Source organism: Podarcis bocagei, assembly GCF_964188305.1.
Source record: "Podarcis bocagei genome assembly, chromosome: 2".
NCBI lineage: Eukaryota > Metazoa > Chordata > Lepidosauria > Squamata > Lacertidae > Podarcis > Podarcis bocagei.
This window is the reverse complement of record NC_138126.1, coordinates 35,604,846-35,623,925: the sequence shown is the minus strand read 5'-3', so window position 1 is coordinate 35,623,925 and position 19,080 is coordinate 35,604,846. Positions and strand designations below refer to the sequence as shown.

Below are 19,080 nucleotides of genomic sequence, written 5' to 3'. Positions count from 1 at the left end.
GAGGAGGTCGATGAAATAAGGTAATGACAGTTAAGGATCTGGGAATATTGTATTTGTTTTTAAATCTTTTGTTTATTTTTGCTTTTTGATTTTGATGTATTGTGTGTTTTGTTTTTTCTTTTTGACTTTGGTTTTTATTGATTTGTATTGTTTAATTGTTACTTTTATCTTCTTTTTTCTTTCCTTGGTTTCTCTTGGTTTTTTCTTCTTATTTCTTTGTAACCTTAAAATTCTCAATAAATATCATTAATAAAAAAAAAGTAACATAGGGAGTTTTGAAGCCTGAGATATATTGTGTGTGTGTGTGTGTGTTTGTGTTTTTTTTTGTCGGAACGCAGTTAAATACTCAATTGTAAAGCATTTTTGTCTTTCAAGTGCTGCTCATAAAATGGTTCTGTTGGTTCATTTATGGAGTTCTTCCCTTTAAAAAGTGGCTGAATTTTCTGTTTCATTATCTGTTATGTTGTTGACCCTGGCTGCTCCTGGATGAGTGGGGCTGCTTCAACACTCCATCTGTGGTATCGTCTATATTTTATTGAAGCATAATTGAGCTTTTCATGTATTTTAGTTCTGCACCTTCTGTAGTTAAATTGATGTCGGTCCTTGTCATCTGTCTGCAATTACTGCCCCTAAACTATATAGAAATTTTTATTTCCAAGGTGTGTGGTCTTTACTCCCTCACCACTTAAATGTTTTAGAATTTTAGTGCAGAAATGAACATCTTGGCTCTGTCTGGATGTAAAAATGAGCTTTAATATTATTATTTTTTATCATTGGTAGCTCTTTACTTGTTCCAACAAGAGAGATTTCCCCTTCCTTGAGATCTAAAAACACTTTCCTTGGCAATCACTCGGAGCCAAGTAAGATTGTCTTCCATAAACACGGTTTTAACAATGAGTCCATAAGTGATGGTGGAGGCCAATTCTGGATCCACACGTCCTTCCACAGTGGGGACATTGGTTTCCAGGCAGGAGTTGATCACGGTGTGGATTTGCCAATTCTCTATATGACAGCAACAATTGCAGATAACAGTGGCTCTCAAAGTGAACCATTTACAGTGGGATCAGGTGTTAAACAGGGTTGTGTTATTGCCCCAATTCTATTCATTATTTTCATTGCCAGTATCCTACACTTTGTCGAAGGGAAACTCCCCACTGGGGTAGAAATCATATATCGAACAGATGGAGAGCTCTTCAATCTGAGCAGGCTGAAAGCAAAGAGTAAGGTTACCGTAACTTCCGTCATAGAGCTTCAGTATGCTGATGACAACGTAGTGTGTGCACACTGAGAGGATGACCTCCAAACCATCCTAAATATCTTGGCAGAAGCTTACGAAAACACCAGGGAAGCCTTTAACAATGGCAACTCTCAGTTTTGAAAGAGAAAGGGGTGCCTCTGTAATAAGGTGTTTGATGGGAGTTGTGGTCCAAAAAGTTCAGGACGAGGTTGAGGAAGGCTGGTTTAAATGGTGAGAGGGCAGCAAGATGCTGATGCAACAGCATTAAAACCCATGAAGGCAGAGGACTTGCAGGGACATCCAGAAATATTGAGCAAGCATGATCTTTGCACCCAGGTGGTAAGCAGGCCAGATTCCAGGTAGATTTATTCTTCTGACATCCTTCACTGTGTGTGCGAAATAATCTGTCTAGCCAGCTTTCTCTTTGTAGGTGAAGCAATTATGCTGAATTTTAAGCATCCCGCTCTGCAATTCTGATGGGTCACTTTCCAACCCTTTGTTCTGCTAAAAAGCTGTTAAGTCTTTTTTGGCAGAGTAGTTAATGGAGAAGCAAAGTGATCAGTTCAGCATGCCAACCTTCCCTCTCTTGCTAATGCAGGAACTCCTTGGCTGGTCACCTGCAGGGTACATAGAAATTAAATAACACTTCCTTGTAAAACCAGAGTGCTGTACAGATGACCACAGTGTGGTGTCGTTTTGTATGTGATTGCACGCTAGCCCCTGGTATACATTGAAAGGGAATACAGTGGTACCCTGGGTTAAGTACTTAATTTGTTCCAGAGGTCCATACTTAACCTGAAACTGTTCTTAACCTGAAGCACCACTTTAGCTAATGGGGCTTCCTGCTGCCGCCGCTCCGCTGGAACATGATTTCTGTTCGCATCCTGAAGCAAAGTTCTTAACCTGAAGCACTATTTCTGGGTTAGCGGAGTCTGTAACCTGAAGTGTATGTAACCTAAAGTGTATGTAACCCGAGCTACCACTGTAGTGTTTGTTCTCTGCTTAATCGTATGATAGCCTGAGAGTTTTGAAGAGCTTGCGTGCTTTTTGGACATTTTGAGAAGAACTTAGGCTTTTTTTATTCACAGAGATGATGCACATTCTGCTAAAGACAGCAAAATCTCTCCCCGTTCTCTCCTCCACCTACAAAGCCCCAGTACAGTGAATCTCCAAAGGGTATCTTCCAGCTTCAGCATGGAGACTAGATGCCCTTGGATTAAGTTATATCCATTTTGCAAGTGATCTTGGAAGCCAATTTAGTTGGAAGGTGAGTTAGATTGTTTAGGATCTTGGCCTCAGCCATACCTCCAATTCAGCAGGGTACAGTAATAGGCATCTTTTGCTCTGTAGGTGAATCCTGCCAAGATGTTTAACTGCAGTGGAAAATGAATTTAATAGTTGTCTTTCAGTGGCATGTTACTTGGATCTTACAATACATATTGTTGTGTGCAGTTACATCAGTGCATGATATCAGCAGAAGTTGCCTACACACACACACACACACACACACACACACACACACAACAGATTAGACATGATATATGTGCATAAGAAACCTTTCTAAGTAGTAGAAGAAGAGGAGTTTGGACTTGATATTCCGCCTTTCACTCCCTTTAAGGAGTCTCAAAGCGGCTACCATTCTCCTTTCCCTTCCTCCCCCACAACAAACACTCTGTGAGGTAAGTGAGGCTGAGAGACTTCAGAGAAGTGCGACTAGCCCAAGATCACCCAGCAGCTGCATGTGGAGGAGCGGGGAAGTGAACCCGGTTCACCAGATTACGAAGCCACTGCTCTTAAACACTACACCACACTGGGTTGCCATGATGTTGCATTCCTGTGATTAGTTTTGTAAGGAAATTTCACTTTAGTAGGATTTGCACAACCCATCGTTGAATACAAGGTTGTTTCTCTGATCTGTATGTGCAAGTTTTAACCATCAGCTAGGATGCTCATACTCAAAAGGATGCTGAGAATTCCTTAATATGCATTATAAAAAATAAAAAAGGAGTTATGTTTTTACTATGCAATAAACCTAGATGATAGAAAGCTCTTAGACCAGGGGTCAGCAACCTAAGGCCCATGGGCTGGAAGTGGCCCACGGAGGTTGTTTGACTGGCCCCCGAGCCGCCCCCAAACTGAGTGGCCTGCTTGCATGCTGTGCTAAACCGGCGCAGCGTGGTGTGGGGACTTGCTTCCACGGGCAGACACCAAAAATCGTGGGCGGGCACGCTCACGCACGCACGTGATCTGGCCGACAGAGGGATCTCCTCAGGACTGATCCAGCCCAGGCAAGATAAACCTTGCTGACTCCTGTCTTAAACCATGCTTGTTGAGCTACACTTAAAAAATAATAATTAAAAAAAACACACAACTCCTACAGAAATCAAGGCAATGAACCAGTATATAATGCAAAGTTATCTTTCTGAATAGGCAGATTCAAACATGATACTTTTTCATGCCCTCCCCCCCCCCCCCCAGCTTTGGAATGGTAGCAAATGGAAAATGTTACCTGCGCATATATCTGCATTGTGACATTATTATTTGCACTTGCACTTCTTCATAGGCATCCTTCCCAAACACCACTGTGCAGTGAAAAAGGTTAGATCGAAATCTGCCCTGCCTCTTTAGATGAGCTGTGCTGGGATTGTATAAAATAAGAAGAGGCACTAAATTGTTTTGCCACCTGATGTTCAAAGACTATGCAAATCATGGAGGCTTAAGAACTTCTTGGACAAAATTTAGCAGAAACAACAGAAAGAAAGCAGGGTGACTACTAGGCCCGCCAGCAAAGGAATGTAGCCTTCCCTATCAGTTGTCACTCCAGGTGTGTGGGCAACTTCTGAGATGCTGCCTCCCTTGCTTTGTCTGTTCCCCGAAGCTGTGTGTTAAATAAAAACATGCATACGATCAATTTAGCTTGCAATTAAACATTTTCCTTAAGCAGTTGGCACTACGACAACTGATAATTACCATGCACAACACTTTGAAAAAGCCTTATTATGCTTGTTTATGTAGGATCACTCTTTTACTACAAATGTACTTACTGTACGAGCACACCTTAATGTAATCGCAAGGCTCAATTAATCACACGGGAGAATTAAAATGAGTGACTTTAATCTTCCTAAATTAAATGCTTATCAAAAGAGCTTTGAAACTCCAGGGCACGTTTACCTATGTTTTGCTTTATAGGTATCTTATATATATGTATATATGTATCTTAGCTAAACTGCCTAGGGTCACGTTCTCACTTCCCATCTTCTCGCCTTTTTTCTTCTGTGCGTAATGGTTATCAAGCTGTGGTCGTCCCGTCCCCCCCATGTCTCTTGGGAAGTCACTTCCACTGTGCTTGGCTCCTTTGGCAAAGATCACAAGGGCTAATAAGCTTTCCTTCTAAGTTGGCAAGTATATTCCTGACACTTGGTCCATCATGCTACGCAGTCAGTTTACTTAAAGGAAATAGGCGGGGGCGGGTGTGCAATAACAACACAAAAAGGCTAGATTGGCGATTCCTGTGAAACTGATCTCTGCCAGCTTTGGCAGAGCCTTGGAGTGACTGTGGCTGAATGACAGAGCATGTACTTTGCATATAGAAAGTCCAAGGTTCCATTCTGGGAATTTCTAGTTAAAATTGTCCTTGGTTGGCAGAGCTGGGGAATACACCCCCCCCCCACACACACTTCCTGTATGAGACCATGAAGGTGATATTAGCCACTAGGTGATAGTTATTCAACACTTCTGTGTCCTGGGAAGACCTGATTTTTGCAGCGGTACTGAAGTTAGTAATTCTCCACCCAGTTGGACTAGCCCATTCTCTCAAAAAGCCAGCAATTTCAAGAGGCAGAACTGTATGTTACCAATAACATGAACTTCCACTGGAACCCCCTGTGGAGGTCTCCCTTTCACGATAGATCAAGATAGATTTGCCCCTTTGCTAAGGTTTTCCAGCTGTTGGGTGAGATACTAAGCAGGGAAAGTTAGCAGTGCGCAACAAACTTTTTTGAACTATATTTTGCACATGTAAGTATTCGACCCAGAGGAAGTGGAACATGTTTATGGGAGACTTAAGGTGTTTTCTGTTGGAGGGGAGCTTTGATATCTGTCAAGGTCAGGCTTTGGCTGGGTATACGACGCTGGCTTGGGCTGAAGGCAGGGTAGGGTCCAGGTTGTGCTATGGGAGAGCAGAAATCTGATGTTGCTTCAGCATGTACCAAACAGACTGAGCTCTATATAGCCGTTGCTGCTGCTGCTGCAGCAGCAGCAGCATCCCTACTGTAAGCCCCAGTCCCCCAGGAAGGTGCCCTTTCAGTTAAAGGACCTCATCTAGCTCCTTCACTCACTAACGGAATAAGGGAGACTCTGGTCTCACTGGGTCTCCTGTGATGATGATTATCCTATGATGCAGTCCTCCAGTTCTAAGGATGGCAGTGCTGTATCCTCAGACCACGGCACAGACACAAATGGCTCATGGGGGTGGTGGTGTTTTTGGGAATCCTCATCCCTTGAAGACCAGGAATCAAGGTCATGACATCTTCTGACACAGGAGATATTAGAACAAGACTTAAGTTTCTTTATTACCACCTACTTTTTGTAAAATATCAGTGTGTCTCTTCCACCCCACCCCCAGCTACAACCACCCCTTTCTGTGAATTTACAGTATCTTAATGGATGCCAACATAAGAGCTTGTTGTCCTAAAGCAAGTATCTCCAACCTTTGGCCCTCCAGATGTTTTGGACTACAATTCCCATCATCCCAGACCACTGGTCCTGTTAGCTAGGGATCGTGGGAGTTGTAGGCCAAAACATCTGGAGGGCTGCAGGTTGGGGATGCCTGTCCTAAAGCCTTCCCCCACCCCCCACCCCAGAATATAGCAATATTCTGTTAATTGGTGAACAGAGTTAAAGCATTTCCAAGCTGTAAGTGTTTGTTTCTCAAAGGGAGTTTGGTTGTTGGTACTTCTCTGTGGAGAGAGCAATTAAATCACGGGGGGGGGGGGAGAGGCAGAACTGCTTATCTTGAGAAAATTTCTAATCTTATTCAAAAGGGATTGGGGGGGGGACACAGAGGAGGATTGTGGGAAGAGATACGGCAGAGGGAAGATCTCTCCAGAGGGAGCAGCTAACTAGTAGACCGGGGGTGGGGTGGGGTGGGGGGAGAAGCCGAAACTGAGAGTGCAGGTGCCAGTGGGAGCAGGATATAAACCCTCTTAAGCAAGAAGTTAAAAGTTTGGTGTGGGTTTGAGAAGAGAAAAGCAGCAGTGGTACAATTAGAGCTGAAGATTTGCCTGTAAGGGGACGAACGCTCTGGCTGTCACTGTGGGTGACTGTTTTCACTGAAGCTTTAGAAAAACAGGTACCATGAAACCGGACCAGGGAAACTTTTTCTTTGGCAACTGCTTGCCTGGGGAACGCATTTGCTGGAAAGCATGCCCGACATCAAGAAACTCCCAGAACGTCAAGAAGCTTGTTCTGACAAGGATTCTTCTTTCCAGGGACTGCAGCCTAAAGAACAGTTCTTGACAATGTCTAACTGCCTTTGTCAGAATGTTTACTCCAGCCACTTGGCTCTGTAGTTGCGCTTTTATTCTTTTTTAAACGGCAGAAGTTTCGCTTGCAGGGAAAGGGATCCTTGTAGGGGATTCTTGCGCGATGAGAAGCGCTGGCTTTTTTTTTTTTTTTTGCGTAGGCTGCATGTTGCATCTCTACTTCAAATACGGCCTCGGAACTATCTCCTTCAGCCCAGTTGGGAGACAAGGAATGACTTCCATATCTTTGAAAATAAATGCCAGCGTCCTTTTCTGAGTGAGTAATTTGTGTGCCTGGCTGGAAGCCAGGGCTGTGAACTGCTCTGACGCTTTGGAGTTCTGAAGCTTGCCGATCTGGCTGGTAGCCAAACACATGTAATATTCATTCTGATAACACGACTGCTTGCCTTTGAAATGTGTGGGTGTTGCTCTGTGGTTTCTTTGCGCACGCCAGAGTTTGCACCCTCTCCCACTTCGATGCCCAAGTTGCATCATCTGAGAGCTACTCTGTCAGTGGTGCGTTCGGTGTTTCTGGTGCATACAGATTGAATTTCTTTCCCTTAGATTTACGCCTAAGCTCCTATTTGAACAGAAGGTTTCTTGTCTTGGACACAGTGGGTGGATTAACACATAACGCCAAGCAGTGGTTTGGTGCTCCCGGACGACAAGCTCTGTGCAAGCAGACTACCACCATTCCTTGTGTGCTCAGCTTAATTAGTCACTCCTAGTTTGCAGGCGAAGCACAAACGATAATTTGCCAATGTGGGGGTCACAAAATAATTAAGTGGATTAGCAGAGTGTGCAGATGCAGGATTCATTCCCATAGTGCTGGACCATGGCAAGATGTTCCAAGGTTTGCATTGCTTGGATCAGAGAGTGGGCTGAAGAATTAAGTGGTGGTAAATGGGAACGTACCACAAGGTTTATTGCCCCTGCAGCAGGCATGGCCACCCATTTAGGCCTGAGGGCCACATTGAGGATTGGTCAATCTTTTGAAAACTGCATGCCATTGGTGGCATGGCCAGAGCATGCACATGCATACTCTCCACACAAACAAGCCATGCACAGAGAGTGCGCTTTCATCGTGTGGCTCCAACATTGTCAGTGGAGGCACAGGTGTGGCCTTGGTTGCTAGAGATATACTTGGCCTTTGCATTCCAGGCTCCAGTAAGTTCCAGACTAGACTACAGTGGTACCTCGGGTTAAGTACTTAATTCGTTCCGGAGGTCCGTTCTTAACCTGAAACTGTTCTTAACCTGAAGCACCACTTTAGCTAATGGGGCCTCCTGCTGCTGCCACTGCGCCACCAGAGCACGATTTCTGTTCTCATCCTGAAGCAAAGTTCTTAACCTGAAGCACTATTTTTGGGTTAGCAGAGTCTGTAACCTGAAGCATATGTAACCTGAAGTGTATTTAACCCAAGGTACCACTGTATTTTAACATGCTCTTCATGGAACCTGCCTTTAACTATGACTTGGAAACTTTAACTGGTCCAAAGTGCAGCAGGGGTACTGGCCAGGGTTCATTTTATAACTCATGCAATCCCTGTTTTAAAACGGCTACAGTGGTTGACAGTCTGCTTCCCGGCCTGATTTGAAGGTCCTATGTCCCCCTAAAGCCCTAAAGAGCTTAGGCCCCAAATATCTGGAAGACTATCTCCTTCCCTACAGTCCCTCTCAGGTGTTAAGATCTGCAAAGAGATCCCTCTTGGTAGTTCCATCACCCTCAGAGCTTTGGGACATGGTGTCCCTGGAGAGGGCACCCTCTGATGAAGCCCCCAAGCTGTGGAATTTCGTCTTCATAGGTGTGTCTAGCATCTTCATTGTATAGCTTTCATCATACCTCATTGCCCTGTCCTTTGACACCTGAGAGAGATATTTAAGGATCCACCCTATTCTTCTGATTATACATTGTTTTAACTGATACAGGGTCTGTATTTTTATATCGTTGTAACCTGCCCTGGGAGAAAAGCAATGACAAACTTAGACAGCATCCTAAAAAGCAGAGACATCACCTTGCCAACAAAGCTCAGTATAGTTAAAACTATGGTTTTCCCAGTAGTGATGTATGGAAGTGAGAGCTGGACCATAAAGAAGGCTGGTCGCCAAAGAATTGATGCTTTTGAATTATGGTGCTGGAGGAGATTCTTGAGAGTCCCATGGACTGCAAGAAGATCAACCCTGAGTGCTCACTAGAAGGACAGATAGTGAAGCTGAGACTCCAATACTTTGGCCACCTCATGAGAAGAGAAGACTCCCTGGAAAAGACCCTGATGTTGGGAAAGATGGAGGGCACAAGGAGAAGGGGACGACAGAGGACGAGATGGTTGGACAGTGTTCTCGAAGCTACCAGCATGAGTTTGACCAAACTGCGGGAGGCAGTGGAAGACAGGAGTGCCTGGCGTGCTCTGGTCCATGGGGTCACAAAGAGGTGGACACGACTAAACGACTAAGCAACAACAACAACAACCTGCCCTGGGACTGTATGGTGAAGGGTGGTTAGGAAAGCCAATAAAGAATAGTAACACACACACACACACACACACACATTCAGAAAGCCTCTCCATTCTGTTGCTGATCAGCAGAGGGACCTCTCCTCCGAGCCCAGGACTGGGATGGAGAGGAAAGCTGTCCACGTAACCTTGCAAAGGCACATCTTCTCCCTCTGGCATGACACCATTGGAAGAAGGCCTTAGTGCTTGGGCAACAGGAAGGCTCTGTCCCTGTTTAATAATTATTTTTATTCTTATTTTATACCCTGCCCATCTGAGCACCAAGACATTCTTGCAGGATGCCCTGCCAGAGGGGAAAGAGGTGCCTTTGCCAGGAAAAGCAGGGATGAGCTGCCTGATTTTTTTGAGGGTTGGTGAACCAATAGAAGTGGCTTGACAAGCTAGATGCAGACTTTGCCACCCATAACATATGAACAGATGGCACCGTCTCTCCAAATTGTCAAGAAAGAAGGCGTACAGCTTCTTAAAACACAGCTACTTTAAACCACAGTGCTAAAAGGTCGTAGAATCATAGAGCTGTAGAGTTGGAAGGGACCACAAGGGTCATCTAGTCCAACCCCCTGCAGTGAAGGAATCTTTTGCCCAATGTGCAACTCGAACTCGTGACCTTGAGGTTTAAGAATCTGCTCCTCTACCGACTGAGCTATCATTTTGCCTGAATGCCTCCTGCTTTGAGGAAGACGGATTATTGACCAGCCTCATGCACATGCGGTTCCAACTGTCTCCAAAAGCAGGTGCTTTTCCCAAATATGCCAAAGTGTCTGCGATTTAAAGGATTTGGGTTGTACACCTTGCGGCTTTGAGGACGGCCCTCGCCAGCCAAGTGTCTTCAAGATGTTAATGGGAGTTGCAGTCCAAAACATCTGGAGGGCAGCAGGTTGGCAAAGGCATCTGGATATTTCTGCTGTGAGGGTTTTGATTTTTTAAAATAACTTTGCTATGGGACAATAATTAGGAGACGTCACCTCTCCTGGGAATTATAAATGGGGAAGTCTGCCGCTTTGCTAGAATGCCAAAAATATATCCTTTCCTAGAAGGCTCCCCCTCTTTTCTTTTTACACAATGAAGAGAACAACAAAGCAGCAGAGTTGTATGAAATATGGATCAAGGAGGGAGAGAGGAAGAAAGGGAAGCCAGGTATAAATAGCAGCCGTGCATCCTGTTTTTGTTTTTTTGTTTTTTTTGCAGTAGAGCTTTGTCTCAGGCTATCAATCAACTTTTCACCACTTCCTGCAACAGCAGGTCTGCTATAAATCCTGCCGTAACTGACTGGGTTTCATTTCCTCTGCCAAACCCTGCTAACCTGCGAGGCATGACACAATGACACCAGACATGACACATGACACAATGATCCCAGGGGGGATAATTACTCAGTATAACACACAGTGCATGCCTTAAAAAAAAATAAAATCCCCTATCGGAATTGTATTTTAAAGTGTGTGGTAAAGATGGGGACAAGCAGTTGCCTTAAAAAAATGCTCTAACCCTTTCCCAAATTGCTTCCATTCCAAGAAGCAAAGCAACATATTTTTTTCCTTTTTTTAAGGTTCCGGGAGAATGTTTTAGTTCAACCCCAATTATAAGGCTATTAAAGGCAAGGTTGTAACTCAGCAGCAGAGCACATCCAAAAGGTCCTAGGTTCAGCTCCTGGTGCTTTGAGTTACAGAATCTCAGGTAGCAAAGCAGAGACAAACTAGTGTCTGAAACCCTGGAGAGGTGCTCTGCTGTGAGATGGGGAAGACTGTAACTGAATGAGCACAGCTCCGGTTCTGCGGAAAGCGGATAGTTGCATTCTGCGAAGGCCAAAATTGCAGCTCCGTTTTGCTCCGTTTGACCTCTGTAAAAGTATTGAAAAGCACTCAGCCAGCATAGAGAGCACCCTTCTCTGTTAAAAGGAAATAACACATGCAAGTGTAGCAGTAAGGTTCCCTTAATTCAAGTGTTACAGATTAGATACTGTGCCGTCATTAAATGCTTATTGAAGCCATTAATTTGTTTAAATTAATCCCCATCATTCTTTTTTCTTTTTTAAAAAAGTCAAATGAAACAAAGCGTCCTCCGTTTGTGGCGCAGGGTTAAAGTGTTCTGACACATTGTCCTGTTTTCTTACACGCACAGCTCATCCCACACAAACATGAACTTGTTTCATGCCATTGTTCTGCGCACTGAAAAGGATGCTAATCACTGTGTCCATAGAGGTGGGCAGGCAGCTCCTAATTCTTAATTTAACAGCATTAACTCTTATTAGTGGCTTTGGAGACTTCCTATATTAGTGGCCTTGAACAGTTCAGTAGCGCTATTGCAATGAAAGTATTATTGTAATATTTATTACCATTTCTTGAGTTACTGTTTGATTCATTAACAACAACTTACGTAAACACCAACGTCTGTTACGTTATGGTGTCTCGGAGTGTATAGTTGAGATTCCGTTGCAACCTTTGAAATTTGCTGTGTCAAATGCAGCCTATTGGAGCAGTGAGAATTCACCTTTCAGACTCCCCCTTTTGCAATCTCCTAACCAAGGGGAACAAAACCATTTACCAGGCTGTACAAATTATTGCTTATTGTGATTTATTTGCATGACGTTTACCACAGAAATTGACCGGGTTGCCTTATCCTATCATAGGCGGTGGTGGTAAAAAGAGACCAGGTTGACATATTTTTCATCTAGATAATACAAGCACAAGAAGGTGTGGGACACATTTTCCTATCCAATTAAAAATAGAGCCCACAGATATTTGTTTCCAAGCCCAAGTCACTGGCGACATACACACTTGCAGATTAATAGTTCCCACCCAATCCCAGTCTGATATCAGGCTCAAAACCAGTTTTAATAGTGGTAGGAACTCATCAGAAGGAAGTGATCTTCTCTTTAAGCTATTTCCTTCTGTTCCATCTTCTGACATAACTTTTGCATTTTGCTAAAGTGTTGTGAATGCTCTAGGCTAGAGAGATGTACAGCTTCATGTTGTCCCAATGACTTGAGGGATATCAGCTAATCAAATCTTCAGATAGAAGTGTTCTTTCATAATGTGGTGCTGAGGGTCTGGAAAGAGTTAAATGGAATGCGTTGTGAGTTTCTGCATGTTCTGGGAATTTGGGCAACCCCAGTTACAGTTTTGTCATCACTGAGGTTTGTTGGTTTTGATAATCTTTGTATCTGTCAGCCGCACAGAGTGTAACCAAAATGTATGTGCTCTCTCTCTCTTTCTCCTCCTTTTAAAGGTCAAAGAAGTTGGCAGCCCTTGCCGAATGCGTGCAGAAAGCAGAGCTGAGCAAGGCCAAATTAGGTTTCGAGCTTGACGAGCTGGAAGCAGCGGCCCTTCTCGTGCAAGAGGAAGAAAAGGAGTTAAAAGCTGCTGGCACAGACGTCTCCAAGCCGCAGCTGCCTCCCTCCGAAGGAGCTGCTGCGAGTGACTCTGAAGACTCAAGCAGCACTTCATCATATGAGACAGGAGACTCCGATTCAGATGAACAAGAGTCCTCAGCCAGCGAAGATGGGGAAATAAATCCTTTACAAAGCACACTCCAAGAGGAGAGGACAGCCCTGCTTATTGACTGTAATGGATTAAGGCGAGACATAGGCACTTTGACGTTAGATGCTAGTAATGAAAAATCAAAGGCTCCTTTGCAATCTACATCTGTTCCCGGGAAACTGATAGAGGAATTAGGGAAGCAAATGCAGGCGGCAATTAGGCTTACGGAGCAGCCTGAAGGTTCGCCTTCTGTAAGTGGCGGCAGCAGCAGCACTTCAGAAGAGACAGGAACAAGCTGCACGGCTCAGCCTCAAGGACTTTCGCCGGATCGTAATGGAAAGAGACATTTCTTAGAGGTGACTCCAAAGCCCAGCGCTCTTCTGCTTCTTGGCAGCACAAATGAAGCTTCTTAAGGAAATGTGGATGGGGTGGGCTAGGGGGTTGTGGGTTTTTGCAGCGCTAGCTGTTGTGGTTCATTTTAACAGCCAAAGGCCACTTCAGCAAATATTCCTCTGTCAAATACCAGTGATGCATGCAAATAAAACAAGACTGCCTATTCTCTGGAGTTAGTTTTGAAGTGGCATCATTCAAGGTTAGTAGTATTACAAAAGGTATGGTCAAACATCAGTGAAGCTTGCTGATTTGTATTCTGCAGATTGCTTATAGTTCAAATCTATATTTAAATGTTGTATTTCATTATCATGGTTTCCTAGCTCCTAAATTTTCCACTCGGGATATTACTGTCCTCCTTATTTCAATTTAACCATTTTGAAGTGTCCATTGTACAGCAACTAGCAGTAGGCTTGGTCATCACAGGCACTCGCATCTAATAAGATGTGCTTCCGTAGTAGTTGCATGTGTGATATCGTCAATGCCAGTGCTGCCTGAGCCTGTACTTTCTCACAACTTATTGGGACTTATTGCCAGGTAAGAGTACATAGGATTGCTCTCATTTTTTTTCTTTTTTAAAAAATCTGTGATACGTGGCTGTGTATGGTGTTTTTTCTTTCTTTTTTGAACATGTACATGGTCAGAATATATTTAACCTTTTAAGTATGAACAACTGATTTCAGGTTATCTGTACTCCAGCTGCGCTGCTAATACGTGATTGGGATGGAGGAAAGGTGGGTTTAGTGCTTGGTGCTGGTCCAAAAGGAACAAAACATTCTTTTTAGCTGTAACTCTTTAACAGTGGCTCACCAAAAGATGCACCACCATTCAATGATGGAACTGAGTATATATTGCGTTTTTCTGCCTTTTAGACTTTTGCCTGAACTACCAACTTACCCTCTTGCTTTGCTCTTGGGTAGCTAAGCTTCATTAACTAACTGTAGGCAGAGCTGTATGTGTCTTCTGCATCCCTCTCCGAACTGTATGCACATCTCTTGAACTCGGCATCCTGAATTCCACTGAATCCTTTCTTTGACAATATGTTGCCACTGTGGTGGGCAGAGGCAGAATAAATTCTCCAGACTATGCCAGTACATTTTCACATGCTTGAATTGTTGTGCAGATTTGAAAAGAAGTATGTGTCTGTGTATATGATACATACATCCCAACACTGCAGCGCTCCAAAGAAACCTATATTGCAAAAGTTTATAGTGTCCCATTCTTCACACTTGCACTTCTATTTTGTGGCTGCCAGCTGGGGAAGGGAGCCTGCCTGTTCTCTTCCTCTACAGCTCTGTTTCTCTCTGAGAACTGACAGCTTCTGTGTTTGCGAAAGCAATCTCTTTAGTCTGTCCAAAGCATTGTCTTGCCTCCTGTGTAGGTTACGCCATTCTAACTTTGTTCTGGCAGAGTTGGAGCCTGACCTCTCCACCTTTTCTTTTCTCTGCCCTGCCCACCAAATGCTCAGGAAATTTCAGTAAGCGGAGATAAAATCCCACTTCCCCTTTAAGTGTTGGGAATACATGGAATGCAAGAACTAGTGTGCAATGATACCCTTCAATTTAGCCTAGGTGATACAACTGGGTGATGCATGACATAAGGTTGCCTCTGAAAATGGCACCCACTGTCAGGTGTGTTCCCCCGCAACAATGACCAGCACATAACCCTGTGCTGTGACATCATTGCACGCATTCCTCCATCCCTGTCGGTGGCAGCCATGTGGAGTGGGAGAAGACGGTGGTGATGTTACAACACAGCCAAGTGTTTCTAAATGTTGTGAGAGGAAAGGGAGGAACCTCTGTGTGGGGATGCAGCTTTCAGTGGCACAGGATGCCTGTAGCATGTGTTTCAACCTTCTGACGTTGTTAAGAAAGAGGAAATGCCTCGCTACACCCCACCAGCAGCTAGAAGTCACTGCCTCACATTTGCCTCCTCCCCCCACCATTGGGAAGTCTGTGTTCCTGATATTTTTGTTGCCGACATTCTAATCTTGCAGATTTCTGTTCCAGCCCTGCTATAGCCCCTGTTCTGTTCAACCATCTTTATACCTGCCAAATGAACAAGCAAGGTTGGCTGTGGTGCTTTCACCAGCCAAAGCCAACAAGGGAAAAGGCCCAACTGTTTCCAAAATGGTGGCTACAATAATCTATTGCAGATGTGTTTTGAGTTCAGTCATCTGTATTTTTTTATTATTATTATTTTATGGTTAGCTAGCCAGCCACCCTCTCTCCCAGTGCTTTAACTGTCGCACTTGAAAGCTGTTGCACTTTCGTATTGTATTGTTGGTGTATAAATTTGTTAAACGAAAAGGGTCCCCCTCACGCATCTTCCTCACACTGTCATTCCCCATGCTTCGCTTTGTGAGGGAGGGAGTGTGCTATTTTAGATCATTCCTCCTACGATAGATAAATCATATCCATTCAGGTACTCAAATTCATATATACACTTTGGACAGCTGCATGCTTTCCATAGCTGACGCATGACAGTATGTTCCTCTGTTGTTTACCTTTGTAAAACTTGTAAACTTTGAAGGAGGATGCACACACCCAAACCTGTGTCTTCCTGATACATCTCTTCTTCACGCTTCTTTGTGGAGAAACCAGCTCTGCTGCAACCTGTGTTTGAAGTGTGAAGCTGCTCTGTTCTGTTCCATATGGAAAGTGACCGCCTTCTGTGTGTCCCGTTACAGTATCTGGACCTCTTTTAACCATGCTGTCCATATTCTAACAGCAAAGCTTATTTGGAGAGGTTTTTCCTTTACTTGGAACTCTGTCCAACTGAAGGCTTTTCAGAACCTCAGCATCTTTTGCAAACATTGCAAGAGCTTTTCTCTTTGAGATGTTGTTTAGGAGCCCAGGTTAAGTCGGTGGTTAGGGCTTCTGCCTCATGTTAGTAAATGCTAACTTATGGTTGATATCATTCTTTATTTCATAGCTCTTTACCCCAAACCTAAGTGATGAGGTGACCAAATAAACATTTAAATAAATGAATGTTTCCCAATTTGCATTAAAAAAAAAAAACTTTCGGGGAGTGTGGTTAGCCACTTCAGAATGCTGTGGGTTAATTTTAATCTGAATAATTGGAGGTTTCCCATTCCTTGCCTGGCTTGAATGTTGTAAACTGTCAATCATCTGCCTGAAGCAAAAAAAATCATACAGTTTGTCTTATCCCAGGTTGGTGATCTGTGTACATGTTAGCTGATTCACATAATTAGTTCACATACCTGTTTGATCTGTGCAGAAAATAGAAAAAAATTGGTCAGACTGAACAGGAAGTCCCCAAAAGGATCAAATTAATGAATCCTCAAAAGGATGATATCTTAGCATCTGTATATCAGTGTGACACAATGTAAACATAATACTTGTCTTCAGTATTCTGATTATCAACATGTTAATCAACAGGTTTTTCACTAAATGTGCTCAGTGTGTTCATGACAAAACTGAAATTCTGAAAGAAATGTTTTCTGCCTGGTAACTCTTGAAGCGTAATGCTGTAGATTGGCCAAAGCTTTATCTTTTATTTAAAAAAAGACAACTTCCCACCTTTGACTCCTCTCCCTGAAAGATATGTAGAGTTCATTTCATATCAGATGAAGGAAGCACTGATGAGCCTCTATTTACTCCAGTATATGATGAATGTACCAAAGAATTTGATTCATACCTCTGGAGTGAGTGGGCTCAGCAGCCTGCCACAGTTGACACAGCTAAATATTGTCAAAGCTGGTGTCTCAAGGCTAGAGAAAACAAACAGGGAAACACATGTCAGGCAGATAAATGTCTCTGCTGCTTAAAGCTGTCCTGGACGCCATTTGTTTCTGAGATAAAGCAGAAGGCTCTCCAGAGCAGCGAAAAGATAAGACAGAAGAGTGGAACGAATGTGGAATTGTGCCATTAGCTGGATGCTTTGCTGTCGGAAGGAAAAGGAATTTGCACCAGGAAAAGTTTGGGTTATGTGTCTACAAAATAGTATACACCTTTGACACACTGTCTGAAACATGCGCAGACTACCCTTTTCAAACTTCGCAAGTGGATGTTGTGGGGTGCTTGCTTCCTCTCCACATATTCATGGAAACAATGTGTGTGTGAGCACCCTAGACCAGGGGTCAGCAAACTTGTTCAGCTGTGGGGTGGTCCACCGTCCCTCAGACCATGTGGTAGACCGGATCATATTTTGGGGTGGGGTGGGGTGGGGGGAATGAACGAATTCCTATGCCCCACAAATAACCCAGAGATTCATTTTAAATACAAGCACACATTCTACTCATGGAAAAACATGCTGATTCCCAGACTGTCCGCGGGCCAAATTTAGAAGGCGATTGGGCTGGATCAGGCCCCCAGGTCTTAGTTTGCCTATCCGTGCCCTAGACTGTTTCCCCACCCACATCACACAGGGTTGGGAGTGCTCCATGGAATGACATGGGGAAGTACTTTTGTGTTGCACTGGATTGCTGTGGGTGACAGTAGCTCTTTCTTAGAATTGTTGCAGTTCTTTGAATGAATTGGATCCAACAATCTGAATTCTGACCATTTCTCCCCAAATCACCCAGTGGCAACCGCCTATGCTGCATCCGGTGAAGTTTTGGAGGGATTGCAAAACCCTAGGGAGCCGTTTTGAGGAGGCTTCAGTAGGAAGGAGGAGGCAGAAAATCCCACATTGGACAAGCAGATCTCCCCTCATGGTTCATAGGATTCAGCTGATAATTCAGTGGTCAGAGATCCAGTGCTGTGCATGGGTGGTCAGGGGCCATAGTTCAGAGGGAGAACATCTGTTTTGCAATCAGAAGGTCCCAGTTTCAATCCTAGATGGATCAATGGTCTTACTTGGTATAAAGCAATGTTCAAAATTTATTTTGGAACTTGACTGAGTTGGGATATTCACACCAAGTTTTTCTTTGGGCTGTCTGGGATTTGTAGTACAGTATATTATAAGCTCATTAAATCTTACTATGCATAGGTCAGGGGCTATTGTAAAAACTTAAATGTCTGTAATAATCTAAAGTTAACTAACCTGTAGGTCGTACTACTCTTAAGCAGGAGAAATTAACCTAAGCCCCCGTAAGATGTATCTAGAGGAGCCCAGAAGCTTGTGAGAGTCAACGTGCAACAAACATTTTTTGCCCTTTCTGCCCATTCCAACCAATAGCTAGAAAATATGATGGTAATGACTGTTTAAGCCTCAGACACCAGTGGATGCCTAATTTTTTTTAAAAGCCACTGCTCATTGTTTGAAATCTCACACTATGTTGAAAGCTTGTCTTTCAGTTTTGCAGTCACCAACACAGGCCTTTGGGCACCTTTGGATTTTTGAGCAAGTACTGCAGATATGATTTCCTCTGGTACTACTCTCCTCTCCTGGACCCCCCCCCCCGAGAGACAGAAAGAAAGCACACACATGTTGCTTTTGCAGGGGATGTAGGTAAAAATTGGATCCACTAGTATTAATATGGGCCTTGAAAAACATATAGAGCTGAAGTGTGGAAGAGAGTCGCTCTTGTAACTTCCAGCTTCAGCTCCATGTACTTTTCCAGGGAGGAAAGGGTAACCACATTCACCATCTCACCACCAATCGGCAGTGTGCAAGAGGACTCAGAGGCTTTGTTCAGACCTCTGGGTATAGGGCGGTATTCAATCCTATTCAATAAATAATAATAATTGTTGGTGCCAGGGGAAGACCTTAAGGGTAATACTGTGTCACATGATGGCAGTAACCATCATACTGCAGGCAGTAACCTGCAGTAACATATATTTTTATGCTATTTGCACATCCATATTAGCATTCAGTTAAGTTCAGCCTTTATAAGCGAAGCCTTTAGTCACAGTAGGAAAGAAGAGGCAAGACACAAATCTAACAAGAAGCTGATCAGAATCCGCTCTGGCACTCAGCAAGTGGCCCCATGAGAGGAGAGGAGGTGAAGTCAGGAACTGGTGTCTGTAAAACATTTAA

The 19,080-nt window shown here is 43.8% G+C and overlaps 1 protein-coding gene across 2 annotated transcripts in view; it reads left to right on the top strand.

Annotated features, from left to right (window-relative positions):
• The window catches only part of SHQ1 (SHQ1, H/ACA ribonucleoprotein assembly factor), a 61,985-nt gene extending 48,283 nt beyond the window's left edge, over positions 1–13,702 (top strand). For both annotated transcript variants that reach the window (XM_081184178.1, XM_081184179.1), the window contains exon 12: positions 12,497–13,702. In XM_081184178.1, coding sequence (XP_081040304.1) covers positions 12,497–13,160 — 664 coding nt within the window. In that variant the 3' untranslated portion in view covers positions 13,161–13,702. The remainder of the gene's footprint in view (positions 1–12,496) is intronic.
• Positions 13,703–19,080: the final 5,378 nt, after the last annotated feature.